This window comes from Pongo abelii, chromosome 1 (genome assembly GCF_028885655.2).
Source record: "Pongo abelii isolate AG06213 chromosome 1, NHGRI_mPonAbe1-v2.0_pri, whole genome shotgun sequence".
In the NCBI taxonomy this organism is placed as follows: Eukaryota; Metazoa; Chordata; class Mammalia; order Primates; family Hominidae; genus Pongo; species Pongo abelii.
Genome location: NC_071985.2, coordinates 96,630,014 through 96,656,930, shown reverse-complemented (window position 1 = coordinate 96,656,930; position 26,917 = coordinate 96,630,014). Strand labels below are relative to the sequence as shown.

The 26,917-nt window shown below is 54.2% G+C and overlaps 2 protein-coding genes and 1 long non-coding RNA gene across 14 annotated transcripts in view; 1 reads left to right on the top strand and 2 right to left on the bottom strand.

Annotated features, from left to right (window-relative positions):
• Window positions 1-2,369, bottom strand: part of GATAD2B (GATA zinc finger domain containing 2B) — a 117,169-nt gene extending 114,800 nt beyond the window's left edge. For 2 of the 4 annotated variants that reach the window (XM_024249808.3, XM_054552958.2), the window contains exon 1: window positions 2,158-2,369. The gene's annotated coding sequence lies outside the window, so the exon portion shown is untranslated. The remainder of the gene's footprint in view (window positions 1-2,157) is intronic. The other 2 variants (XM_054552943.2, XM_054552950.2) reach the window with 1 other exon arrangement.
• LOC129058749 (uncharacterized) lies at window positions 2,333-14,693 on the top strand. Its single transcript, XR_008524095.2, has 4 exons — window positions 2,333-3,387; window positions 5,702-5,898; window positions 8,094-8,229; window positions 13,958-14,693. It is a non-coding gene; the product is annotated as an uncharacterized LOC129058749 (long non-coding RNA).
• On the bottom strand, window positions 8,961-25,852 carry DENND4B (DENN domain containing 4B). Of its 9 annotated transcripts, XM_063717508.1 has the most exons (28): window positions 25,719-25,852; window positions 23,488-23,827; window positions 22,323-22,575; window positions 22,003-22,072; window positions 21,634-21,803; window positions 21,316-21,560; window positions 20,821-20,887; window positions 20,678-20,736; window positions 20,351-20,495; window positions 19,880-20,055; window positions 19,605-19,705; window positions 19,038-19,253; window positions 18,352-18,497; window positions 17,179-17,318; window positions 16,943-17,069; window positions 15,991-16,197; window positions 15,509-15,637; window positions 14,240-14,417; window positions 13,636-13,803; window positions 12,984-13,372; window positions 12,698-12,820; window positions 12,362-12,531; window positions 12,143-12,278; window positions 11,707-11,943; window positions 10,442-10,559; window positions 10,187-10,352; window positions 10,034-10,098; window positions 8,961-9,937 (listed from the first exon to the last, which is right to left on the bottom strand). In XM_063717508.1, exons 2-28 carry the CDS (start codon window positions 23,802-23,804, stop codon window positions 9,792-9,794), a joined length of 4,464 nt encoding a protein of 1,487 aa, XP_063573578.1. In that variant the 5' UTR covers window positions 23,805-23,827; window positions 25,719-25,852; the 3' UTR covers window positions 8,961-9,791. The 9 variants fall into 9 exon arrangements, with proteins under 9 accessions (XP_063573578.1, XP_024105563.2, XP_024105570.1 ...); XM_024249795.2 differs by lacking the exon at window positions 25,719-25,852 and having other exon boundaries at window positions 23,488-25,628; XM_024249802.3 differs by lacking the exons at window positions 21,316-21,560; window positions 21,634-21,803 and having other exon boundaries at window positions 20,821-20,841.
• Window positions 25,853-26,917: the final 1,065 nt, after the last annotated feature.

Sequence of the window (26,917 nt, the reverse complement as noted above, 5' to 3'; positions counted from 1 at the left end):
CCTACTAGGACTGCCTCTAAACAGGAAGTTAACAGACATCACATACGGTCAGGGAAGGCAAACCACAGTGTCATAAAGATGGATGCTGCTGTCAACTACAAATCACTCTCACCTCATGGAGAGTGTTCTCAAGCAAGGAATAATAGGCAGGACAAAAGTCTGTAAGCCTCACCTCTACTCAAACTGGGTCACTCAGCCTATAGATTCAGCCTTCTGATTCCTGCTGATTAGTATTTTTCTACCTTGTTCCATGATGACTATCACTGCCACTGGACTAAAAACTCTATTCCCTTAAAAAGTGAAGACAGCCCTACAATCAACTAGTTATTCATATAAGCTATCTGCTTATATGAATCCGATCCTTGACCCAGTCCATTCCCAAATAGCCAGGGACTAGATATCAGTCACAAAAAAAGCAGCACGATCCAACAAGTGTGGGCCTTCCCTCAAAATATACTGAACCCCTCCATAGCACCTCCAGAAGTGGCCTTCTTCCCAACTAAGTACTGACAGAAATACTACTCTAGGACAACACTTGAAAGACTGCTCCAGCACCAAAATAAGAATTCAAGTTGTTATCAGACTGCAAGGAAGAGTTCAGGTCAGCATACCAAATAAAGAGCAATAAAGTTAGCACTAAACTCCCAAACAGGATATTCACCAACAACATATAGGCACCATGCTGCTGCCAGAAAACATCAAAGTCATCTGTGCTAGGAGGGGAAGGAGACTAGATGGCTGGAGGACAGAGATGGGAGAGAAGCTTGCTTTTCACTTTGTACAACCACATGCATGCTTTTCTACTCAAAATATAAATTTTTAGAAAAAATGTCCTAAAAACTACAAAAGCATCAGCTCTTCTCCAACAGAGATCTGTTAAGCCTGTTTCAATTCCATCAGCTACAAGTCCAAATCCCTCTTTTGCAGTCTGGCCTGAAAACACTGCTGTTGCCCTTTGCTGAAATATATTAAGTATCCTTCGCCTCTGCTGAAATATATTAAGTATCCCTCCATCTCTCTCTCTCTTACACACACACACACACACGCCACCCAAATAAGCATTTATCAGAAATGAGAAAACTGGTTCTCAGGAGGCTACCTGATTCTCCAAGGGACAACAGAGAAAAGGTTGCTAGCTAGCTCAGTTAGCATCCACATGCCACCCACCACCAAGCCTCCATCTCCACCTCACTGCCAGCCCTATGAGCTAACATCTTGTGTTTGGAAGTTGATGCTGGGGAAGAATCCAAAGAGGCTACCATACCTTTATGAAAGGGGAAAGCTGTACCGGGCGCGCGAATGGCACCTAAACCTCTGCACTCGCAGGAGTGGCTCGCTCCTCAAGTGTAATTGAGAGCAGGGAGGCCAAAAGTACTCTAAGTCCCGGTTTGGTTAGGGAAGGGTAAGTTCCACCGACCCTCAGGAACTGAACTGGAAGACAGATCCAGTGTGTCCCACAAGCCCAGTCGCTGTAGAAGCTAAGTGCCCACATAGGCTGAGACAATTCTCTTCCCCTACGGGAGGGCGAGGGAACGGTGGACGACGAAATAAAGGGGTAAGGTTCTGCGCTCCTGATCCCTTTCCCTAAATAAAGATAATTATCTGGTGCTTTCTTCACCCTTAGATTCCCCATTCGTCCTATCCGCCCGCAAACACAAGACTGAGCAGGGAGCGGCCCCCGCACCCTGAGGGCACCACTGGGGGTGGAGAGAGTTAAAAAAAAAAGGGGGGGCGCGCTAGAGAGGAAAGGAGGGGAGCATGGCGGGCATGAGGCAGGGAGTGAAAGCGGGGATGGCGGGGGAAACGGGGCGTGAGGAAGGGGAGAAAGAGTACAAGGAGACGAAATGAAGGGACACGAGCTGGGGGCGCGCGAGGCCGAAGTGAAAGACCGGGTCGCGCGCGCGGAGGGGGGAGAGGATGAGGTGAAGAAGGAGCGCGAGGCGGGGGCGCGCCGTGCCGGGGTGGGGGGAGGGGGACGCAAGGCGGGGGCGCGCGGGCGGGCGTCGGCTCGCGGGCGCTTCCCCTCCCCCCGCCCCTCCACCTTTCCCTTCCCCCACCTCCGCCACCACTGCCTCCTCCCAGCCTCCTTCCCTTCCTCGCTCCTCACCGCCCCCGGGCGGGCGGGCGGCCAGGCTGGCCTAGGCCAAAGCTCCTCACCTGGCGGTGGCGGTGTAACTCCCGGCTAGCTCGCCTCCTCAGGCGGCGGCGGAGGCGTCGAAAAAGGAAGAGGCGACGGCACAGGGGATCCAGACCCCGCTGACGGGACTAGGGACGGGGGTGGGGGAGGGGGGCGGGCCGGACCGGGGCGGGCGGGCGGAGCAGACACTGCGGTACAGACGGGGGCAGCGGCGGCGGCGGCGGCTGCACCGGCGGCGGCGGCACCACACAAACAAGGACGCTGATTGGGCAGCTGCCAAGCCCCTCGGCTCCGCCTTACCCACACGCCACGACGCCCATTGGGCGACCTAAGCCGGCCACCCCGCCCTCATGTTCTCGACCATGCCAGTAGACGACTAGCTGCCGGGACTTCACCCCACCCTTGAAGAATGAGTGGCCGGAGAAGTGATGATTGGCGTGCTTAAAACCCAATCATAAACGGAGGAGGGGGGGATGGTCTAGCGGGGGCGCGTTAATGGGTACCTCGGCCAGTCCCAGACACATCCGGGTCTTCGACAGCCCATTAAGTGTCGGGGGTCAAAAAATCGCTTCAGGCTGCAACTTTACCTTAGAGACGTTTTGGTCCCCAGGCAGCCGCCGTACCCCAGTCTCTCCAAACCGGGATTCCCCTTTGGCCGTCTCTCATTCTTTCAATTCTAAAGATGGAGACTGGCGAACGGCGATGGGGTCTGCGGTGGGCGGTGTTTCGTCGCGACAGAATCTAGGAAATTTCACGATAGAACTAGCTTTAGGCGCTTGAGCCTTGCTGTCTTTTTGGGGTGTGGCCTGTCTCCGTCTGCCAAAGGCTTTGAGCTTCCTGGTGTTCATCGTACCTCCGCTTGGTCCTGTCGTGACTAAACCACGACAGCAGAAAAAAAAAAGGCAGCTAGCCAAGTTGCTGAGGAATTACGGTGTGCAGAGCCCTCGCAGCTCCTTCTCTTGGGAACTCCTGGTCTGGTTAGGGTTCTCAGCGAGGAAACAGCCTCCCATCCCTCCCGATTCCACCTAATCAACTCAAGGGCCAGCTCCTCTTGCTGGCCTCCCTGCTTCCACGCAGCAGTTAGGCCCGCCTAAACTCAGCGAGCGTTTCTGGAGCACCTTGAGGATAGGGACCAAGTAACAGAGTCCGGGTGTTGAGGTTATGATACTAGTTAACGTTTTCGGAAAGAGACTGTGTCAGGCTCTGTGCTATGAACTTTACATGAAGTATTTATTCCTCATGACTGTGAGGTAGGTACTGTTATCCCTACTTTACAAATGAGGAAAATTAGGATCAAAAAATTTATCCAAAGTTACACGTTAAGTGGTAGAGCTGAAATTTGAACCCAGGTAGATGAGGAAACTAAGGCTCAAGAGAGGTTAATTAACTTGCCAAAGGTCAGACCGCTAGTTGGTGACTAAGCAGTGGTTTAAACCCAGAAACAACTGGTTCCACAGGCATTTTGTTGTTGTTGTTTTCTCACTGTGTCTCCCAGGCTGGAGTGCAGTGGTACAATCTCAGTTCCTGCAACCTCCGCCTCCCAGGTTTGAACGATCCTCCTGCCTCAACAGCCTCCCGAGTAGCTGGGATTACAGGCGCGCGGCTAATTTTTGTGTTTTTAGTAGAAACGGGGTTTCGCCATGTTGGCCAGGCTGGTCTCGAACTCCTGACCTCAGGTGATCCTCCTGCCTCAGCCTCCCAAACTGCTGGGATTACAGGTGTGTGAGCCACCACGCCAGCCTCCACAGGCATTTGAACATGTTTTTCAAATTATTTAAAAGTCATGCTGTGCAATGGAAATTATAATGGAGGACATGGCAACTTAAACCCGTAGGTAGATCCTACACAAACACACATGTCCCCATTTTTTTTTTTTTTTTTTCTTTGAGACAGTCTCGCTCTGTCGCCCAGGCTGGAGTGCAGTGGTGCGATCTCAGCTGCCTGCAATCTCCACCACCCAGGCTCAAGCCATCTTTCTACCTCAGCCTCCCAAGTAGCTAGCATTACAGGTGCACGTGACCACGCCCGGCTGATTTTTGTATTTTTAGTAAAGACAGGGTTTCACTATGTTCCCCAGGCTGGTCTCATAAACTGGCCTCAAGTGATCCACCCGCCTTGGCCTCCCAAAGTGGTGGGATTACAGGCGTGAACAACCGCGCCCACCGCAGCCCCCACTTTATTTGTTTTTTAAACTAGCTATGAGGTCTTGCTGTGTTACCCAGGCTGCTCTTATTTGTTTTTTAAACTAGCTATGAGGTCTTGCTATGTTACCCAGGCTGCTCTGAAACTCCTGGGCTCAAGAGATCCTCCCTGCCGGGCACGGTGGCTCAGGCCTGTAATCCCAGCACTTTGGGAGGCCGAGGCGGGCAGATCACGAGGTCAGGAGATTGAGACCATCCTGGCTAACACAGTGAAACCCCGTCTCTACTAAAAATATAAAAAAGTAGCCGGTTGTGGTGGTGGGCTCCTGTAGTCCCAGCTACTCGGGAGGCTGAGGCAGGAGAATGGCGTGAACCCGGGAGGTGGAGTTTGCAGTGAGCCAAGATCTTGCCACTGCACTCTAGCCTGGGCGACAGAGCGAGACTCCGTCTCAAAAAAAAAAAAAAAAGATCCTCCCACTTCAGCCTCCCAAATAGCTGGGACTACAGGTATACATCACTGCAAGCAGCATGCAACTTTTTTTTTTAAATTTTGAGACAGAGTCTGCCTCTATTGCCCAGGCTAAAGTGCAGTGGTGCAATCTCGGCTCACTACAACCTCTGCCTCCTGGATTCAAGCAATTCTCCTGCCTCAGCCTCCTGAGTAGCCGGGATTACAGGTGCCCGCCACCACACCCAGCTAAATTTTGTATTTTTAGTAGAGATGTTGGCCAGGCTGGTCTCAAACTCCTGACCTCAAGTGATCTACCCGCCTTGGCCTCCCAAAGTGCTGGGATTTACAGGTGTGAGCCACCATGCCTGGCCTAATTCTTATTTTAAATAGGTTAAAACTTGTTTTTATGCTAGTATGGTGTCCAGGTAAAGAATATGGTCTCAAGAGTCAGACTGCCTGAGTTTGGATCTTGGCTCTCCCTCTCACCAGTTGTGTGATTTGGCTGAAAGTTACTTATCTCTATTCTCTATCCCCTAGTTTCCCCATCTATAAAATGGGAATAAGAGTACCCAGCTCACCAGGTAATTATGAGAATTACAAAATAATACCTTCAAAATACTCAGGGCACTGTCAAGAATGTAGTTAAAGCATTCAACATAATATATAGTAACTATTTTGAGAACTTTCCTTGCTTTTTCAACAATTTCATTCTCTTACCTCTAAATTCAGCTTCTGTTGGTGTTCTACCCATGGTACTGGTCTTATACTGTACTGAAAATTATTTCTCTACTAACTGCAATATTTTAATGCTTTCAGACTCCTTTCAGTCATTGAACACACATGATAGAGCACCTATTAGGTTATCAGGCACTCATCCATGTGCTTGGGATATAGCAGTGAATTAGACAAAGTCATTGCCCTCTTTGAGGGTACATTCATCTTTCCCTAACCTACTTCTTTGTCCATTATCAGTCCAGTGCATTATTTGCTGTCTGAAATGCCATCCTTCAAGGGCTTTGAGGAGATATGAAAAACATGGTGGTATATACCAGCCCAAGGAAGATAAAAGTAAGGCCTGAGAAAATACTTTTCAACAAGACCAAAATTAGGCCATGGAGGGGGACTTTCAATATGGAATGATCGAGCTTTAAGGAAGACAAGTACATGAGGTCAGTACTGTAGTGGACATGACCTGTGCCCAATGCAGGCTCTACCTGTTTGTTCCCTTTCTGAAGCTATGGATTACATAGTTAATCTTTAAATGACCCCCAATTTGCAGATGAGGAAGAACTGAGGCACAGCAGTAAAGTAACTTGTATGACATCATAAAATTATTAAGTGGCAGGCACAATATTTTCCTCAATTTTAAAAAAAATTTATGGAGACAGATGGGGTTTTATCATCATTTAGCCCAGGCTGATCTCGACTTCCTAAAGTCAAGCAATCTGCCTGCCTCAGCCTCCCCAAGTGCTGGATTACAAGTGTTGGGATTACAGGCGTGAGCCCTCACACCCAGCCGAATTTTTATTTATTTATTTTTTTTGAGACAGTCTCCCTCTGTCACCCAGGCTGGAGTTGAGTGGAGTGATCTCAGCTCATTGCAAACTCCACCTTCCAAGTTCAAGCGATTCTCATGCCTCAGCCTCCTGAGTAGCTGGGATTATAGGCCCCTGCCACCACACCCAGCTAATTTTTTGTATATTTTTTTATTTTTTTGAGGCAGAGTATCACTCTGTCACCCAGGCTGGAGTGCAGTGGTGTAGTCTCAGCATAGTCTTGGCTCACTGCAACCTCTGCCTCCTGGGTTCAAGCGATTCTCCTGCCTCAGCACCCCAAGTAGCTGGGATTACAGGCGCGTGCCACCACACTTGGCTAATCTTTGTATTTTTAGTAGAATTGGGGTTTCACTATGTTGGCCAGGCTGGTCTTGAACTCCTGACCTCATGATCCGCCTCCCTTGGCCTCCCCTGGGATTACAGGCGTGAGCCACTGTGCCCAGCCGTAATTTTTTGTATTTTGAATAGAGATGGGGTTTCACCATGTTGGCCAGGCTGGTCTCGAACTCCTGGCCTTGAGTAATCCACCCTCCTCGGCCTCCCAAAGTGCTGATATTACAGGAATGAGCCACTGCACCTGGCCCCCTTTTTTTTTTTTCTTTTTTTGAGGCAGAGTCTCACTCTGTCACCCAAGTTGGAGTGCAATGGTGCAATCTCGGCTCACTGCAACCTCTGCCTCTGGGGTTCAAGTGATTCTCCTGCCTCAGCCTCCCAATTAGCTGGGACTACAGGCGGGTGCCACCACGCCCAGCTAATTTGTGTGTGTGTGTGTGTGTGTGTGTTTAGGAGAGACGAGGTTTCACTGTGTCAGCCAGGTTGGTCTTGATCTCCTGACCTCGTGATCTGCCCACCTCGGCCTCCCAAAGTGCTGGGATTACAGGCGTGAGCCACCGCGCCTGGCCCGAATTTTTTATACTTGAGCTTATACACTCCAAAGCCTGGGAAGAGAAATTGGGCCAAGTAACTTGGGCATATCCTTCCTCTCATACAGCTCCCTAGGCCTTAGGACACACAGATGTGTCAGATATCATGCTGAATACTTTGCTATTAAAATTCCCAGATTTTTTTTTTTTTTTTCTGAGACAGGGTCTCACTCTGTCACCCAGGCTAGAGTGCAGTGGCATGATCTTGGCTCATGGCAACATCCACCTCCTGGGTTCAAGCAAGCCTCAGCCTCCCGAGTAGCTGGGATTACAGGCATGAGCCACCACACCCGGCTAATTTTTGTATTTTTAGTAGAGACAGGGTTTCGCCATGTTGGCCAGGTTGATCTCAAATTCCTGGCCTGAAGTGATCTGCCCGCCTTGGCCCCCAAAGTGTTGGGATTACAGGTGTTAACCACTGTGCCCAGCCTAGATATTCTTACGGTTAAAGAATTCTGTAGTTCTCCCATCTGACTGCAAGTCTCTAGAAGGAGGCCCAAAAGTGAGAAGCATAAGCTGGGAGAGAGAGTTCATTATTGTTATTGTTTGTGAACAAAGGGGCCCTCCAGACCAGTAAGGTAAGGGGCCCTACAGACCATACAGTAAGTAAGACTGTATGTTCCATTAGGGTAGGGACTGAGCCCTGAAATTCTCTCTATAGTTCAATGCAGTGCTGAGCTTACTACACTCAACAGAAACTTCATTTTAAAAGGCCACATCCTCCCTTGAAAAGGTCTTTGGGGGATGAAACAGGGAGAGGTTTATTCTGGGGACTGTGGTCTGATGAGAAACTGGGGTGGCGTGAGAATTTCCCTCTGAAGAAAGCATCTCCTAGTAAGACAAATAAATGGCATTTCCTAAGCCCCTTGGTTCTCTTCTGTGCAGCTCTTCTAGGACACTGAAAAAGCATCCTAACATGCTAAAGACAGGATAGGAAATGGTCCTCTGGCTTGAAAGACTCAGCATCCAGAAGTAGTACCTCACTCTCCATCCAGTGATCACCCCCCAGAAATGTGCTCTCGTAAGTTATTTCCTCCATTGATACGCCTGCTCTCCTTCCCCAAGGCATTTGTTTTGTTGGCTAATTCCCTTTGGTAATTGGTTTGCCGCTCTGTTAGGAGTCATTTCCTGTGTTTATTTCATTATACAAGAAAAAAAGAGCTCTTAAGTGGACCAAAGGGATAAGGAAAATGATGCATGTTTTCCTGATGTCCACATGCAGCAAGTCCCTTAATCTTTGCCCCTGCCTTCCTGGTGCTGTTGCCAGGCTGAGACCCTGGTTGGAGGAATAGTGCCTGCAGCTAGAGCAACTAAGGCAGCCTAGGATGACTGCCAGGATGCATGAGGGCTGCCAATACCAACTACTGGGGAGATGATTGTCATCCCTGTGGAGGTGCTGGAGAAGGTTGGTGGGGGAAGGTGGAAGAGGGGAAATAAGGCAGAGATGAGCTCAGGGCCCCCAGAGAATGGAGCCTTTGTGTGGGGTACAGATGAGGGACAAGGGGGTGATTGTGTGGGAGGGCCGGAAGTGCCACACAGACTGGCACCACCATAGCCAGCACCAGATTCACCCTTCTCCTGCTCTGAGAACTCCCTGTGCCTCAAGGAGCCGCCAGTACCAGACATGGTCAGGGGAAGCAGGGTATGCCTGAACACTATAAAGGATGGGAAGGTAGAAAAGCAGATGTATAGCCTGGGGAAAATGAAAGGTATCCCTGCATTACCCCAGACCCAGGGAACAGGAGGCCGAAGGAAAAAGACAGAAGCAGCTTTTACTATATTTACATCCAACAAAACTTCGCAGGGAACAATCCTTATTGCACAGGTCAGGACCTGGGTGGGTGAGGCATTCGCCAAGGTGGGGCGGGCAAGAAAAATTAGGACTGGAGGGGGCACCAATTCTTCCTAAGGGAAGCTTGAGACTCCTCTAGCTCCCAGTGCCTGACTTTGAAGGAACTACAAACCACCGGACCATGGTGCCCTATTTCCCTTCCCTTTCTCACTCTCCATAAGAACCTCATAAGCAAGGGGGCTGTGGCTCCAGAATAAATAACTTAAAATAAAATACAAACACTTAGGTAGAAAGGCATGGAGAGCCTTGGGCTCCTTCAGCAACGTCAGGGAAGAGGGACCATTATTGGTGGAGAATGACATCCCTACCTCCCATTCAGGGCAAAGGCTCAGTAGCTCTGCATCTTTCCAGTTGTTTTTTAAAACAAAAACTTCTAAAATGACCAGGGCAATGCAGATCTGTGGGTACCCTGGAGGGGAGTTCCTGGTATAGGACAAGGGAAAAACAGAGCTGTATCAACTCCCCCCAGATCTCCCCCAATATCAGCACGAACAAACTGGGTAGGTTGGTGATGGGGGAATCAGGACTTTTGGTAACAGTGGATCCCTCTTCCTGCTGTCCTCGCTTGGAGCCGTTGACTGGGCATCCTTCCCAGCCTGTTCCCAACTCCATGAAGGGAAGAGGGAAGCAGGTTAACTCTAGAATCCCTTCTTCCTCACTTCCCCACCCCAGGCTGGAGAGGGAAGCTTAAGGTCTCTAGCATTCGGCTGGAGAGGGAAGCTTAAGGGTCTCTAGCATTCTGGAGGTGCTCCAAAACATTTTCGGCAGTCAATGGCCTTGGGAGTGGGCATCTGTGCCCGCCGCTGCCTCAGCTCCTCCTTGCCCATGCTGCTGGCCAGCTTGTTAAAGGCAGACTTGTACTTCTTATCGAAGGCCACTAGGGAAGAAGGTGGAAGTTAATGCATTAGGACCCCAGCTTCCCACACCTGGCCCCAGATCCCTAAACTCCTCAGCCCCTTGCCTGCAATCTCACCTATGTCCACGTGGTCCTTGCCCAGAGCAGCCATTGTCAGGAATAATATCTCACGGTAGATTCCCCTTTAGTGGAGGCAGAAGTGTATGAGCGAGAGAAAAGGGGTGTGGAGCCCCGGACAGGCCAGGGATCACCCAGATGGTAGCACCATACCTCTGCAGGTGCAGGCCAGTGGGTGGGGGCCCTAGAGTTTCCAGCAGGAGCCCCACAGCCTTGTGCACTTCATTGAGTCCAACATGGCGCAGCACTGACTCCAACAGTGCCAAACTAAGGGATGCAGGTACTGGGCCTGGCCATACCACCCGCTGGGGGATCTGGCCTGGATGAAAGGAAAGAAGGCCACCAGGATCACTGAGCCCTCTGGGTATGGGACCCACCCTCCCCACCCAGGCCAAATACCAGACTCACTGTGGACCCTCCAGAGCACATAGAGAGGTGGGCAGCTATTGGGGTCAGGGGTCAGTACATCCCACAGCAGCCGTACCTGAACAGAGGCTGGATCAGGGGTTAGCCAAGGAGATGGGGCCTGGGGGAGCCGAGATAGTGGAGACAGTTAGGCTCAAAGAATGGGAGGCAGAGGACAAGAAACGGACAGGTGATGCCAAAAAGACAGAGGGCCATTACAGGACACAGCCAAAGAGAAGAGGGAAAGGAATTCTCATCCCCCACAAGAATGTAAGCTCTTGAGAGCAGGGACTGTCTTGTAATCTGCTACATACCTAGTGCCTAAAACCATGCCTGGAACATAAAAAGCACTCAATACTGGTGGAACGAATAGACAAATATGAATGAATCATTTGTTTCGGTACCAGGCTCAACACAAGGTTGTCCACACACCAGCCCAGTGAGATAGGTGCTTATGCCATTTTACAGGTGACCAAATTGAGGCTCAGAGTGGTAAAGTGAAAGGGCAAGGATGCAAACCAGGTGCAGCAGACTCCAAAGTCTATGCTCTTTTTTTTTTTTTTTTTTTATTTGAGACAGAATCTCGTTCTGTCACCCAGGCTGGAGTGCAGTGGTGCAATCTCAGCTCACTGCAAGCTTCGCCTCCTGGGTTCATGCCATTCTTCTGCCTCAGCCTCCCAAGTAGCTGGGACTACAGGTGCCCGCCACCACGCCCGGCTAATTTTTTGTATTTTTAGTAACACGGGGTTTCACCGTGTTAGCCACGATGGTCTCGATCTCCCGACCTCATGATCCGCCCACCTAGGCCTCCCAAAATGCTGGGATTACAGGCGTGAGCCACCACACCCGACCAGTCTATGCTCTTTCTTTTTTTTTTTTTTTTTGGGGACGGAGGTTTGCTCTTGTTGCCTAGGCTGGAGGGCAATGGCACGATCTCGGCTCACCACAACCTCCGCCTCCCAGGTTCAAGCAATTCTCCCGCCTCAGCCTCCCGAGTAGCTGGGATTACAGGCATGCACCACCAAGCCTGGCTAATTTTTTTTGTATTTTTAGTAGAGACGGGGTTTCTCCATGTCGGTCAGGCTGGTCTCGAACTCCTGACCTCAGGTGATCCGCCTACCTCGGCCTCCCAAAGTGCTGGGATTACAGGCATGAGCCACCGCGCCCGGCCAGTCTATGCTCTTTCTACAGTGCCAAGGACACAGCGGACAAACAGCTGAGAGATGAGGGAGGCACTTAGGAAACAGGGGCCACATGGGGGCACTGACCTGGGGGTGCGAAGGCCCATCACAGGAGGCCAGCACCAGGCCTGGTAGAATACTGGGCAGGCGTAGCCGTTGGAAATACCACAAAAGGTTCCAGAAGATGATGGGGTGGGCAGAGGGCAGTTCAGGCAACGCCAGCACCTCACTGCCCTCATTCTCTACCAGCGACTCCAGCTCCTTACGCAGCACCAGGGGGCTCAGGTATGCCCATGCCCCACTCTCAACCCGTCGGGAGGCTCCCTATCAGGCACAAAGCAGGAGGGCAGTAGAGGGCATGTACATCCCCAGAGCCTTGCCTCCCACTGAGCCACCACATCCAACAGCTTCTGGGATGCCCCTTGCCCTCAAGGGCAAGAGATGTGCCCATCTCTCCCTGGCACTCCATAGGCCCCACACAGCAACATTCCCATTCCTCATGCCCCTTTGGCCCAGCCCTTACCCCCATGTGCCCGTTGCAGAGCTGGGGCTCATCCAGAGCAAGGCAGAGCCTGCGGTCGCTGAGCACAGGGCCAGGACCTCCAGGGACAGGAGCATCTTTGCTGCCACTGGCACCAGCAGACTTGGGGCTGGGGACACTGCAGGGGGATAGCAGCAGGGGTCAGCTCTTAGACCTTCACCTCCCTTTTCCCACCCACAGCACTTGCCCTGCCTTGGGCACCTGGGCCGGGAATCAAGGGTCTGGACACTGAGCAGGGGCACAAAGGGGCAGGCGCAGAAGGGGCAGGTTGTGTTGAGGTTAGAGTCATCAGGTGCCCAGCCAGCCATGATTTCCTCATCGTACACCAGTGAATCACAGGCACGGCACAGGGAGCAGCTGGACAGCAGAATCTGTGGGCAGGGAGAGTCGGGAAGTAGGTCCTGTCTGGCCGCCAGCACTCTGGAGCCCATACCCCTTCCCCAGCCCCTCCCACCTCCTCCCCATCTCCTGCCTTGGACAGAGTGAGTGTGTGCTATGTGTGTTCAAGCACATCTGTGTGGGAGGGGTTATCCTCACTTCCAGGGAAGGTGACTGGAAGGATCCAGGGGTGTCACTGAGGCGCTCCGAGGAACGGCGAAGACTTAGGTTGCTGAGAGAAGATTCTGAGAGGTCCCACTCACTGCCCAGAGAGGCTGAGCTCTACCATGACATGAGAAACCATGGTCAGCCAACCCCATGCTCTTCCATCCAGGATATGTGTTTCAAGCACCCCTCAGAGCCCCCTTTTTGGGCATTCTTCCAGTCGTAGCCCCTCCCCAAGCCTACTAATGCTAAGGCATCTGGACCCTCCTTCGCTGGCTACCTCGGATGCAGTGGATCCAGGGCGCTCCCGGGGGTGCAGAAGACTGTCCATGGGGTTGCGGCGGGCTGGGGGAGGCAGGTCAGGAGGCAGCTCAGGTGGGGGAATGCGGGAGGCGGGGGAGTGGCGGGAAGGAGTGAGCAGCTGTTGGAGGCGGGCACCCAGCCCTCGTCGGGGGGTGCCTGCCTCATCCTGTCGCCCACCAGCCTTGGGTCCCCGCCCACTTAGCCCTTCCAGGGCCTCAGTGGACTGGGCACTCAGGGCTGAGCCTGAGCCCCCTGGGCTGCCTCCAGGGACCGGCTCCTCCCCCGTCAGGCTCAGGTCTGAGAGACTTCCATCGTGCCAGGGCACAGGTGATCCCCGGGGTTCCAGGACCCCCAAGGCCTCTATCACTGCAGCACAGAAAAGAATGAGGGAAGATGGACCCCAGCCTCTGCACCAGCTTTCCCTTTCCTGAGTAAACAAAATTCCTGGCTGCATAAACTCTGGTGCCACAACCCCCACCATGATGATATTTTGGGCAGGATTCCCTCAGAATCTACAGCACCCACCAAAGAGGGCCGCCCTCCACTCTGTTTCTGGTCTTCCCCACCTCACTAGCAAGTGGTTAGGAAAGCTGACTGGGGGAGTGAGGGAGCCAGACAAGGGCACTCACTGTGGGCCACACCGGCCTCCACAGTGGGCTGTGCCCCTCGGGCACTGCCCAGGCTACCACTCTTCACCAGGCGTCCAGGGGGTGAGGCTGGGTCTCTCAGACTTCGCCCAGCCCAAGTAGTCTGGCGCTGAAGAGGGCGAGTAGGGGAAGGGCGCTCCAAATAGGGCTCTGTAAAAGACGAGAAGGGGTTTAGAGGTGGCCAGCTAGGAACACAGTCCCCTGTTCCAAAATAGAGCTCCTTAGATGGACCTGGGTTTGCAGGGTTCCTCCCAGGCAAAACTTCATCCCTTTTGTGTTTGTTTGTTTTGTTTTGTTTTTTTAGATGGAGTCTTGCTCTGTAGCCAGGCGGAGTGCAGTGGCGCCATCTCAGCTCACTGCAACCTCTGCCTCCTGGGTTCAAGTGATTCTCCTGCCTCAGCCTCCCAAGTAGCTGGGACTACACACCCAGCTAATTTTTTTTATCCCTTTTGTTACCAGTCAAGTGTAATTTATCAATCCCCAGAAACCCAATGCCAACCATTAGACCAGCCCCAACTCTCTATGCCTTTCCCTGCCTGAGCCCAGCTACTCCATCCCCAAGCCTGTCTCACCAGGCCCTACCCACCTGCCTGGGAGCTGCCTGCCTCTTGATGTGCTGACACCTGCTCCTGCTGCTGCTGCTGCTGTTGCCGTTCTCTCAAGGGCTGACGGAACTGAGCAGCCCCCAGGACAACATTCCGGAGCTTGGCCCAGCGCAGACGCCCACCTGGTGTGCCAGACGGCCACTTGCTTTCCAACACAGCCTACCAAGCACAGTGCCCATCAGGATGGCCTACCTCGACACCCTAACCCTGCCTCATACCCACTCCCTGTCCTGGAGCCCCAGGGATCGCCCTTCCCCTGCAGACATCCTGCCTAGGACTGTCTAGCCAATGGCTCAGCCAGGAACAAGAGCCCAGAAGAGACAGTAGGCAGCAGCTGCCTCCCAAGGGACCTAGAAGAAGCCAGAGGCAATGGAGAAAATTTGTACCCAGACCTTGCTGCTTAGAAATATAAAATATATGGCTCTGAAAAAATCATTTTATTTATTTGGTCATTAGTTTCCTCATCTAAAAAACAGGAGGCAGTTTAGTATCATGGCTAAGGGCCTGAATTCAGGAGATATGGATATACCTCTGCCCATATTCTTTTTTGTTTTTTTTCGAGACGGAGTCTTGCTGTGTCACCCAGGCTGGAGTGCAGTGGCGCAATCTCGGCTCACTGCAACCTCCGCCTCCTGGGTTCAAGTGATTCTCCTGCTTCAGCCTCCCAAGTAGCTGGGACTACAGGCACCCACCACCACACCCAGCTAATTTCTGTATTTTTAATAGAGACGGGGTTTCACCATGTTGGCCAGGCTGGTCTCGAACTCTTGATCTCAGGTGATCTGCCTGCCTCAGCCTCCCAAAGTGCTGAGATTACAGGCATGAGCCACTGCACCCAGCCCTGTGCCCATATTCTAACTCCTTAACTTCTTTGCTGCGGGACCTTGTACAAGTTACTAACTCTCTACAACCTCATCTCCTCTTCTATAAGATGGTGATAACGATCATCCCACCTCATAGGGCTGTCGTGAAGTTAAAATGATGTAAAATGTGTGATGCGTATGGACCCGTCCCTGGCTTAGCGGCTAACACTATTAGTTGTAGGCAGGGCTGTCATGAGTGGGAATCAAAGCAGCCTCGTCTGAGAAACTGTAGGTGCTAAGGCATAGGAGTGCAATTGGATGACAGTGGTTCCAGGACCTAGGCAAACGGTACCAGCCCAATCTCCAAGGAGTGAGGGGAGCAGCAGCAGCCTCCCCTCACACACCCCGGCACAGCTGCCATCCCACCCCTCACCCCAAAGTAGGTACCTTATTGTAGTAGCCATAGGTGATGGTGTTGGGCACAATGCCTGCCTGCCGCATCTCCAGCATGACCCGCACAGACAGCACAGGCTGCCCATAGTGTGAGCAGAGCTGCATCAGTACCCGGTAACACACCTGGGCCAGGAGAGGCAGAGGACAATGGGAGACTCACTCTCAACCAAAACCAAAGTCTCAGCAAGCACCCTCTTCCAGCCTCCCCAATTCTCACAGACATCACTGGCCCCTGGCAGGTCCTGGGGCCACCTCAGAGCCACCCACCCTTTCTGCTGACCCTGCCACCCTACAGTCTCCACTGCTAAACCCTGAACATGCTTATTCACTCGACGAATGTTTATAGATAATCTGCCCAGCTCTGGGGCTCTGCAACTTCTTTCCTTAGTCTCCACCAAGTTTCCCTCTCACAGCCCTCTCCGGCTGCACAAGGCTCACTGGGCCTGGGTGTGAGCATGGTCACATAGATTGCCTACCTCATCAGGGAGCACCACCTTGCCGCTCTCCATCTGGCGCAACACATGGTAGGCTGTGTGCAGTGCCTGCACTCGGGAGGGTGCTGACCGCACATAGGCAGGCAGACACAGGAACCACAGCCCATAGCAGTGCCCCAGCAGGCACCGGGCCCACAGCTCAGGCACAGCTGCTGACTTCTGTGCCATCCGCTGTGCAACCTTCATCTCCTAGGTAGGACAGGGGACACATCAGGGTGAGTACAATGCCAGGTCTTATTTATTTATTTATTTATTTATTTATTTATTTATTTATGACGGTCTCGCTCTGTCTCCCAGGCTGGAGTGCAGTGGTGCAATCTTGGCTCACTGCAGACTCGGCCTCCTGGGCTCAAGCGATTCTCCCACCTCAGCCTCCCAAGTAGCTGGGACGCACCACCAAGCTCGACTGTTTTGTACTTTTTGTAAAGACAAGGTTTTGCCATGTTGCCCAGGCTAGTCACAAACTCCTGGGCGCAAGTGATCTGCCCGCCTCAGCCTCCCAAAATGCTAGGATTAAAGGCATGAGCCACCAGGACAGACCCTAAAGTGGTGTGGGAAGAAGTAGCACCTTCTCTGAGGAAGGGTCTGTGCTCTAAGGAGGAGGAGGGATGCTGTACTTCACAGGCTGCAGCCCTGCCTGGAGCCCCATGCAGAGAGGCTGGCCCTTGAGCATGGGCAGGTGCCCTAGAAGACATGGCCAGCCCCTGGATTCCCAGAGTGCTCAGAAGACGGAGGTGATGATGATGATGATAATGACAGTGATAATAGCAACTAATGTTTATACAGGGTTGCTTATGTGCCAAGCACATTTAAACTCCTAACAACCTCATGGGTTAAGTATTATTGTTATCCCCATTTTGTAGATGAGGAAACTGAAGCAGCAGCAGCCTTCAGCCTGAGCCAGGTCCCTCAGTGCGGTCCACCCACTGCTTACCTGTTTGGTACGGCGAGGAGCAGGACTGCTGGGGGCGCTACGGGAAGGGCCTGGCACAGGCAGGGCCCCAGGTTGCTCTTGAAGAGACTCAAACAACTCAGCCCGTAGTTCTGGGAATCCATCGTAGCTGGAGGGGCAGAGAGAAGCAACATCGGGGCAGTCAGCACAGGGTGAAGCAAATTGGACTGGACCAGTCTATGGGGCCCTGGAACACGTGAAGGCCAAGAGACTCTCACCAGTACTGGGGAGTGGATTCACTGCCCTCTGGTATGGGAGGCTCCTCGGGAGGTGTGATAAAGACAGTGAGCTCACTTCCTGACAGCTCCTCTAGCTCTACTAAGGGTGTCGGCTCAGGCTTCTCCTGCTCTGGGTGGACCTGGAGAAGGATTTTAAGAGAGCAAGTGTTGAGATGGTGGGCATGGAGCAGAGCCAGGGTGTCTAGACGATGGCATCTCCCAGGAAAGCTCATCCACGGGGAAAGAGACACAGCCTGGGAAGATGGCGTCAGGAACGGGAGGACAGTACATTACATGTACAGGGCCAGCTGTGTGTGGCTGCACAGGTTGTGCACTGTATAACTCCAGGAGTGCCATCCCAGTCACGGTTAAGATATAGAGTTGTGTTTACAATGGCCCTGGGGGCCAGACACAGTGGCTCACGCCTGTAATCCCAGCACTTTGGGAGGCCGAGGTGGGCAGATTACTTGAGGCCAGGAGTTCGAGACCAGCCTGGCCAACATGGTGAAACCCTGTCTCTACTAAAAATACAAAAATTAGCCGGGCATAGTGGCGCACACCTGTAATCCCAGCTACTTGGGAGACTGAGGCAGGAGAATCACCTGAACCTGGGAGGTGGAGGTTGCAGTGAGCCAAGATCGCGCCAGTGCACTCCAGCCTGGGAGACAGAACAAAACTATCTCAAAAAAAAAAAAAAGCCGGGCACGGTGGCTCACGCCTGTAATCCCAGTACATTGGGAGGCCGAGGCAGGTGGATCACAAGGTCAGGAGATCAAGACCATCCTGGCTAACACAGTGAAACCTCGTCTCTACTAAAAATACAAAAAATTAGCCAGGCGTGGTGGCGGGCACCTGTAGTCCCAGGTACTTGGGAGGCTGAGGCAGGAGAATGGCGTGAACCCGGGAGGCAGAGCTTGCAGTGAGCCGAGATCACACCCCTGCACTCCAGCCTAGGCAACAGAGCAAGACTCCGTCTCAAAAAAAAAAAAAAGAAAAAAGAAAACTTAAAAAAACATTAAAAATTAAAATAAATAAATAAATAAAATAAAATGGCCCTGGGGTCTACAGCCATACCACCCTGAACATGCCTGATTCCATTAAAATGGCCTTGGGGCAACAGAGACAATGAGGGAGACAGCAGAGGCCAATGAGCACACAGAGAAGGGATGATACCTTGTCAACACAAGAGTCAAAGAATTCAAGGGCAGCATGGCGAGCAGAGCCAAAAGAGCACTCCTCAATGAACTGTGAGAACATCTGTGTGTGCAGCAGCTGAGAGTAAAGTTTGTGGCTGGAGCGTTCCCGGGATTTGAGGAAGCCTGAGGGGGATGAGAATGGGGCAGAGGAGGGGTGTGACCAGGGCTCTCCACCACAGCCATAGCTTTTTTGAATCTCTTCTTGGCTCCCTGCCCACTCAGGCCCAAAGCCATAATCTCTTGGACCCTCTGGCACAACTACCCTAATACCAAGCTGACCAGCTCAGCACCCCCAGCACAATGGCCCTAGAGAATCCCTCCATTTGTCTGCCTGTACCCACTGCCTCAGACTGGGGGGTCTCCAAGGGCAGGGTCCCTGCACAGAGCTTTGCCCCTGGGGGCTGCTCACTGCAGGGATTACTGTGTCTACCCCAAGCCTGGGGCTCCAGAGGGCAGGACCACAGCTGGTTTCATCTTTGTACCCTGATTCCCCCCAAGACCAGAAGAGTTAATGGCTCAAAGCAGGTGCCCATAAAAACATTTGCCTAGTGAAGGAATAAACAACGGAGTGGCTCCCAGTCCCCTCTGCCTTTCTGACACAGCCCAGCCCCTCGCCACCTCCTCCCATGATACCATCTCCAAGCAGAGACAGGCCCTCTATACCCTGCAGGAAGAAAAGGTTGTCAACATCACGAGCTCCCTCGGAGGGGGCCTGGGTGAGTGGGCGCAGGAAGACCCGGTAGCCCTTGAGCAGACAGGCCATAAAGCGGAGGAACGCTCCTTGGACTTCGCGCTCCAGCCGGGCCCTGCGGCCACACACTGCCTCGTAGTCTGTCAGTAGGAACTCCAGGGATGCCTCCTCCTCAGGTCCTGTGTATGCTGTGGGCCAGGGCAGCCTGAGAGTCAGGGCTGGCTCCCATAGTGTTACCCTCAACTCTGCTCTCATGCCTCCATCTCCACCTCCAGCCTCTGGCAGACCTTGCACCAGTAGCAACTGAAGTATTACCTTCAACTAACAGGTTCAAGCTCGATATTTCCCACATGTTCAGGAATACTGTCTGCCCTTCCTTCTAGCTTCAGTTGGAATTGGAATCTCCCTCAGTTCCACCAAATGCAATCCTAACTTCGCTCACCTCCTCAAGAAATGTCTAGCTCCCCACAGACCTCTGCAAACTGGAGGTTTGAGGCCAATGACAGTTCCCAGCCTCCCTCCCCACCCAGGCTTCTCACTCTGGTCCAGCTGCTGGTACAGGTTTGTCAGTGTGGCCAGCAGAACCTTGTAGGGTCTGCGGGGCAGGGTCCGAGGGGAGAGGAGCTTCTTTTCCTCAGTCCTGTGAGAAAAGCATAAGGGGAAGGAGTGGCGAGGCTCTGGGATAGGGTGACGGGGCTCCTTGCCAGCCTCCCTTACTTTGTGCCTGAAGCTCTTTTTGAGCCCGTAGCACTCCACACACTAGCCCATTCCTGCCCACCACCCTGCAGCCCCCAAATGAGACCCAGCCTCTTACTGGAAGAGCGTGTTGGTATCAAGGTCGACACAGATGACATCAGCAGGCGGGTCATGCAGATCAAAGTAGCTGGAGTGGATACCCACAATGAAGGGCACTGGGGCACTCAGCACATCTGCCAGCACCAGCGGGCACAGAGGAATGTAGGGGCACTGCCAGTGCAGTGGGAAGATCATCTGAAGCACCAGGCAGTGAGAACCAGTGAGCAGGGGGTTGAGGCAGCAGTGGGGGGCACAGGAGAGAGAGAGAGAGGGCATTGGCCTTGGGGAGTTGGTGCTTGTTGAGAGGCTGTTGGAAGTAGGCTCTAGAGAAGAGCTCCTGATGGAAGCTATGTGTTCCTGCAGGCTGGGCCCAGGGAAAGGGGCTGAGGATCCTCCACAAGGAAGGAAAAGGGAAGAGTCCAGGCAGGGATAGGGGCACCAGAAAGAACCATGGTTCTGGGGAAGATGGGCCAGGCGGGGCGGCACTCACCGAGACGAGGGCCTCGCAGACGCTGGTGAGCAGGTCTGGCCGCAGAGAGTGGACCAGCAGCTTGTGCTCTGTGAGCACAGCCAGCAGCAGTGTGATAGCCAGCTCAGGGCCCAGGCTCTGCAGCAGCTGCAGGAAGCTGGCACCACTGCAGGCAATGCCGAGGTGGGGAAAGTGTCACCAGGATACCCTGGGGACCCTTCCCCAGATGCCAGGTACAGCCACCACCTGGACCCAGCCTGCACAAACCTCAACAGCTGCACCCACCTGCCCAGCACCTACCATGTCCTTGGTCATTAAAGCTCCCCTCTCCACAATCTGAGCACATACCTGAGGGGCAGGGGTGAGGATACAGGCTGACAGAGGAGCAAGTTGTCATAGGGAGACATCTGGGAGGGAAGAAGAGCCACGGCTCAGGGTAATGATGCCAACTCCCCTCCTTCCATCAGCCCGGCCCCAGCCTCAGCTCTCACCTGCACTAGGATGCGGGGTCTCTGTGGGGAAGGGAAGGGGACGTTGTGAATGAAGTGGGAGATGTGCCTGGGGGACAGAGAAACAGGTCAGAGCACACTCCCCGGTCCATCCCTGTCCTCCCTCCACATTTTCTCAGCTCTTTCACTTGTTCTCAAGAACCTTATTCCTTCCTGAACCCTACTTTGAGGCCTGTTATCAGCCAACAGAGCCTCCGTTATGCATATAATTTGTGCAGATCAGAAAAGAAATCCTCCCTGGGCGTATACAGCCCCTTGCCAGGACCTAACTAGCAAGTTTAGACTGGATTTCAGGACCTGCTCCCCTCCTCAGCCCGTGGCATTTTTACAATGGATAAACTGTATAACCACACACTGCAGCCCTGTCCCTTACCCTGTGCCCAGCCCTCCCCACACCCATATCTGAATCTCTCCCATCTCTCCTGGCCCCCTTATCCCTTCCTAACCCCTTCCCAATGGCAGAGGAGCCATGCTCACGCTTCCAAGGGTAGGCGGTGGGGGCCTGAGACGGAGTAGCGGTAAAGGAAGGTGAGGAAAGCGCGGAAGGCAGGGAAGGCAGGCCAGCGGGACAGCACAGCGATGGCGCGCCGGCTGCGCACAGCTCTGCCCCCCAGTGCCCGACCCCGCTCCACGGCGCTCAGCAGGCCCAGTGCCCGTGCCTGTCGCTCTGACAGCCTGGCCCTTGAGAACGCCTCGTAGAATTGCAGGGCGGCACCATACACCTGGCAGAGGGCAGAAGGGTAGTCAGGCAGGCCCTGCATAGCCCGGACCCCTTGCCATACTCCACACACCCACCTTATCACCAGCAGCACCCGTGAGCACAAAGGTGGAGAAGACGGGCACGGGGTACTTGGTCTGGGCAGGCCAGCACTCGATAGTGGCCCCCATGGGCAGGCAGAAGACGGGCACTGACTCGGGCAGCGGGAACGCCTCATTGTCCTCCTCCGGGTAGCGGCCCAGCAGCTCTGCACCCCCAGCAGAGTTGGGGGTACCCAAAAGGAGCAGGGTCCATCAGACTCCAAGGGAAAGGAACCAAGGAATCCCAGAGAAGGCCCAAGTAGCAAAGAGAAAGTAAACTCCGGGGACACTTAAGGTGCCTGCCAAGAGGCACCAGGGCAAAGGGATGTAGGGTCACAGGATTGGAGGGATAAAGGGGCCACTCACCTGCCTCGTACACCAGCGTGTTGGCCTTCGCCAGGCCCACCTTATAGCACAGGTACACTGCTGGGCCCCACTACCCCAGAAATGGCAAGAGACAAGCAGATACATAGCTAACAAAGGTCTGGGGTCCACATTCTCTCTACCACCCCTAAATGTTCTTTTGTCTTTAAAGCTCCCATTAATCCCAGTGCCCCAAGACCAGAGTTACCCCTCTGGACTCACCCCTGTGGTCAGAGCCTTGGTCCTGGGATGCCCTTTGTTCCCAGTGTCCACACCCACTCTTAAACCAAGAGGACCAGGTGTCAGCTCTTGGCCCCACTCACCATGCCAGGGTTGAGGTTGCGGGGCAGCCGGCAGTAAGTATGAGGAGTGCCCTCGCCCTTACTGGGCAGCACCAGGCAGAGGTCAGTGACGCCCAGGGCATGCAGCCCTGCCCCCTCTGCTGCCCGCCGGTAAGTGAGGTAGGTGCGGGGGTGCCCGGGGCCTGGAGGGGACAGGTTTGCTGAGTGGCTGTAGGGTGTCGTGTCAAGCACTTGGAAGCCAGGCTTGGGACGTTCCTTCCCCTCATACAACACCCTTAGCACAGAGAGCAAAACAGATGTTGAGAGGTCAGGGTAGAGGACAAAGACCCAATCCTGCCAGATCTGCCTATCTAATCCCCTGAACCTGCCTTGCACCCGCAGCCTTGTCAAACTCTAACATTAGGGCCTACCTCTTCTTGCTGAACTCTGCCCTCCAGAATCCTGTGCCCTTTCTTTGGCCTTTGGCCTTATTTCGTGGTCAGCAACAATCTTGCATGCCTTCTATGGCTCTCATACTCATTAATAAACACTAAGAGTCAGCTGGGCACGGTGGCTCATGCCTATAATCCCAGCACTTTGGGAGGCTGAGGCAGGTGGATCACCTGAGGTCAGGGGTTCAGGACCAGCCTGGCCAACATGGTCAAACCCGATCTCTACTAAAAATACAAAAATTAGCTGGACATGGTGGCACATGCCTATAGTCCCAGCTACTCAGGAAGCTGAGGCAGGAGAATTGCCTGAACCCAGGAGGCGAAGGTTGCAGTGAGCCAAGATCATACCACTACACTCCAGCCTGGATGACAGAGAAAGACTCTAAAAAAAAAAAAAAATAGTAATACAAGCTACCACTGACTGACTCTGTTAAGTCTGTCACATGGGTTATCTCATTTAATCTCGACCATCCTATGAGGATGAATTATTTTCCCCATTTGACAGATGAGGAAAACAGGCCCAGAGGGGCTCAAAAACCTGCCTAAGCTCTCAGAGCTAGCAAGGAGCGGCACTAGCACATGAATTCGCATCTGTAAGGACTAAGTACATACAACTTCAGTGCTTCCTCTCTGGCCCCTGGCCCACCCGGCTCCCATCCCCATTGCCCTTCCCTTGTTCCATAGTCCTACCTCTCCCTATCTCACTGGAGTCCCTCCCAGCCTCCCCTGGTGCCAGCATGGGTAGGGGCACACACCCCAGCTCAACGAGGGGGGGCTTGTCACGGCCCCTGCGGTAGCAGATGACGGGCTGAGTTCCACCAAGAAGCCCAGCACTGAGTTCCAAGGGGTGGCCCCCAGCAGAAGCCTGGATGCATGTGTAGCCCTGGGGCACTTCCTCGCCCAGTGCCCTAGCGATGACTGCCACATCTGTGATGGGCTCAGCTGGCCGGGGAGGGCGCAGGGGCCCACTGGGTTCAGGAACCCACGTTTCCTCAGGGATGGGTGCTCCGTTCCCTGCAAGCCCAGCTACCACGAAGTAATCCACCAGCCGGGGGGGCCGCTCCTCCGCCATGGCCCCCCCCTCACTCACTGCATCTGGAATGGTCAAGTGGGAGACAGATGAAGCAAGGAAGGCTGGGGATGCCATGGCAACCAGGGTACCCTCTTGCTCCCCTCCTCTTCCTAGTCCTTCCAAAGAAAGGCAGGGTAAGGGGTCGGCCAATCCTGAACTCTTCCCCCTGTGACATCACTGCCCACCACAGCTTCTTAAAGAGACCAGATCCCTCCCACTTAATGGTCCTGGCACTCCCCTCAAAGAACCTAAACTCCACCACACACAGCTAACCTGAGCTATGACATTCACATTGTCCATGTGTCCCTTTTAAAGTCTCACCAGTTATAACATCACAGAGATCACAATTTTTTTTGTAATAGCCTTCCATGACATCATTCATGCTGGCCATGACATCATACCAACCTTACAGTCTTTTTAAGGGTTTCTGACCTTCCTACTCTAGTTATGACACCATAAGAACCTTGTGATCCTGCCAATGTTCTTAAAGAGCCCACTCCTAGGTTTTTAAGAGGATCCCACAGGTTTCTGAGAAAGCCCACAAAACCCAAGCTTTAAGAGTCTTTTCAACAAACCCAAGTGTCCTTTCTCCTAGCTTAACTCCACCAATCTGGCCCAAAAACCAGTGTTCTCACACCTCCAGGATCCTTAGGTAGCTCGTTAGATCCAAAGCGGTTGTGGGAGACAAGTCCCGGCCATCCCACACCCTCCACCATGGAGCCCAGAGACAGAAACAGGCCCACAACAGCCTAGTTCTCACCTGCCTCCATGGCCCAACCCCGGGAAGTAGGAGCCCCAAGGGTCCTGAGGCACCCCAGGGTGCAGAAGCTAGGAAAAAGCCTGGTGGGTAGCTTGCAGCAGGGGCCCGGAAGCGTGGGGGGTGCTTCAGAGGGGAAGGGAGGTTACTTCCTGAAACAGTGGAGGGGAAGCTGCAACTCAGAGGAAGTCAGCCTATGGGTGTGTGTGGTGGCGGTGGCGGTGGCAGTGGTGGTGGTGGGGTTACCATTGAAGGTGCCAGCACAGCATTACGCCAAGTTGGAACCTCAGACTATAGGATCCTGAGCAAGGCAGAGGAGGCTCAAAATGGTTCCAGGATGTGCAGTCCTACTAACCTCCCACTGTTCCCCAGAGAACAGGGAATAAGGAATCTCATAGAGCCAGGCTGGCTCTCTTCATCACCTGGCCTCTGGACACACACACACACACGCACACACATACACACACCAACCCCAGCTAAATTTAGACTCCACTTCTGGGAGGTAAAGCCAGGAGTCAGCGTCAGCCTCTTGATTTAACTCTGGGGCACAGACCTGTCCCTCATCCACTGAGGGCGAATGGGAGCCCTATGCCCAAGGCAGCAGGCAGAGGCCATTAGGTGGGACCTTCTGAGGGGCAAGTGGGTGACACCCATCCGCAGGACCTGCGCACCGGGGCCTCCCCTCACCAAGCCAGGGAAGAGTCCTGCAGAAAGCAGCCCTTTCTCCCTGGGGAAGACAACGGGCACAGGGCCCACTCCGAGTCCCCACGCCCGCGTGCCGGGTGACGGGAAGTTCGGGTTGGGGCAGAGGGCGCGCCGAGGGGGAGGAGGCTGAGGAAGGAGCAGGAGGGCAAAGAAGCAGGCGCGCCAGCGGTCAAGGACGTGACGGCAGCAGCGCCGGCCGCCGCGTGACCCAAGCGGGAGGGAGGGCGGCTCCGACTCCGGCACCCACGGGAGCAGAAGGGGTGCAGGAGGCCGGGCACGGCGAGCTAACTGCGGGCAGTGCCCTCCCCTCCACTTTCACTTCCCCAGGAGAGAGGAACCGGAACCAGATGTGCAGCGAGGGACAGCAGCTGGGGGCCATCCCCCACCCCGCCTGCCGCCCGCGCTCCCTCCGGCCCGTCCCCGCCTGCCGCCCCACCCGGTCCAGCCCCTACCTGCCTGTCCCGCGCTTCCCGGCCGGCCGGCCCGCTGGCGGGTGGCTCGGAGGGCGAGCTGGCGGGCCGGCGGGCGGCGGGGCTACCCGGCCCCTGACATGGCACACCCGACTTGGGCGCCGCTCCCGCCCGGGCAGTGAGTGAAGGAAGAAGAGGCGGCCGAGGACAGCAGAGCTTGGGGCGCAGTGGAAGGAGATCCGGGCGGTCCCCGCGTCCCCGCCGCGCTGCGCCACGCGGGGACTGTGCTGCCACGCTGCTCGCTCGGGCGGCTCGGTCCTCCCAGCTCCCGCGGCGCCGGGGACCCAGCGTTCCTCCGCGCGCCCCTCTTTCTCTACTCCCCCAACCTCCGCTCCGGGCCGCGGGCGCCGCCGCTACCCCCACCCCTCCTCCTCGGCCGGCGGCCGTGACCCTGGCAAGCGTCTGCCCAGAGCCCAGCCGCCTGCAGCCCGACCCCTGGCGGCTGGGAGGGCCCCCTGCAACCAGGTAGCTTCCCACCATCCAGCCGGTGCCGCAGGACACTGACCCCAGGCGACCCTGAGGTCCGCGGCGAGCTCCCTTCCCGCCTGGGTCCTGCAGTCAGATGTGGCAAGCATGATGTGGGCGCAGGTGAAGCTCCGAAGGTCTAGTCTACGGGGAGCCAGGTGGCTCCCCCTACTTCCAGGTTTAGGGCACAGGGCATTCCCTTCGGACCAGAACCAGAAGCTCTCAGTTCTCTTTTCTGAAAATGACAAGAGCTTTGGAAAGAGGAAGAGAGGCCAGGACTGCAGGGTGTGGAATAGAGCAGTGGAGGTGGGGGTAAGGTAACTGCGGGGCGCTACTCTTCTCACTATGCTAGTTGGAGGAGTGAGGGGTACGGAGGCCCACACGGCTGGTCCAAGGGCTAGCAACCCAATCCAGAAAGAGAAAACCTTCAGAACATGCATGGCACTGAAGGATCTGTTTAATTAAAACTAAAATGAATGAGTGGTGAAGAGTGGAGAGGGTGAAGTGAATTCATGCATAGTGAGGGAGTGAGGATGAAGGCTTCCCTGAGACCTAGGAGCACTCCAGACCTGTGGGCTCAGCCAGCAATCACCTCCTCACCCCCTGACTCACTGTCAGACCTGGGGTTGAGGAAGAGGAATAACTTGTCTGACCAGTCAAAGTCCCCATCTGATGCTGCAGCAGGGCCCTGGACAGACAGGAGGGCACACGAAGTG

Excerpts from the sequence above, each read along its gene's own strand:
- DENND4B (XM_054552887.1), bottom strand. The coding sequence starts at position 23,879 with ATGGCATCCCCAGCCTTCCTTGCTTCATCTGTCTCCCACTTGACCATT. Across the intron at positions 21,804-22,322 it reads GCAACCTCAACCCTGGCATG|AGCTGCTGGGCCGCTACCCG; the intron begins GTGAGTGGGGCC and ends CTGGGGGTGCAG. Across the intron at positions 20,737-20,820 it reads GACCCCGCATCCTAGTGCAG|ATGTCTCCCTATGACAACTT; the intron begins GTGAGAGCTGAG and ends CTTCCCTCCCAG.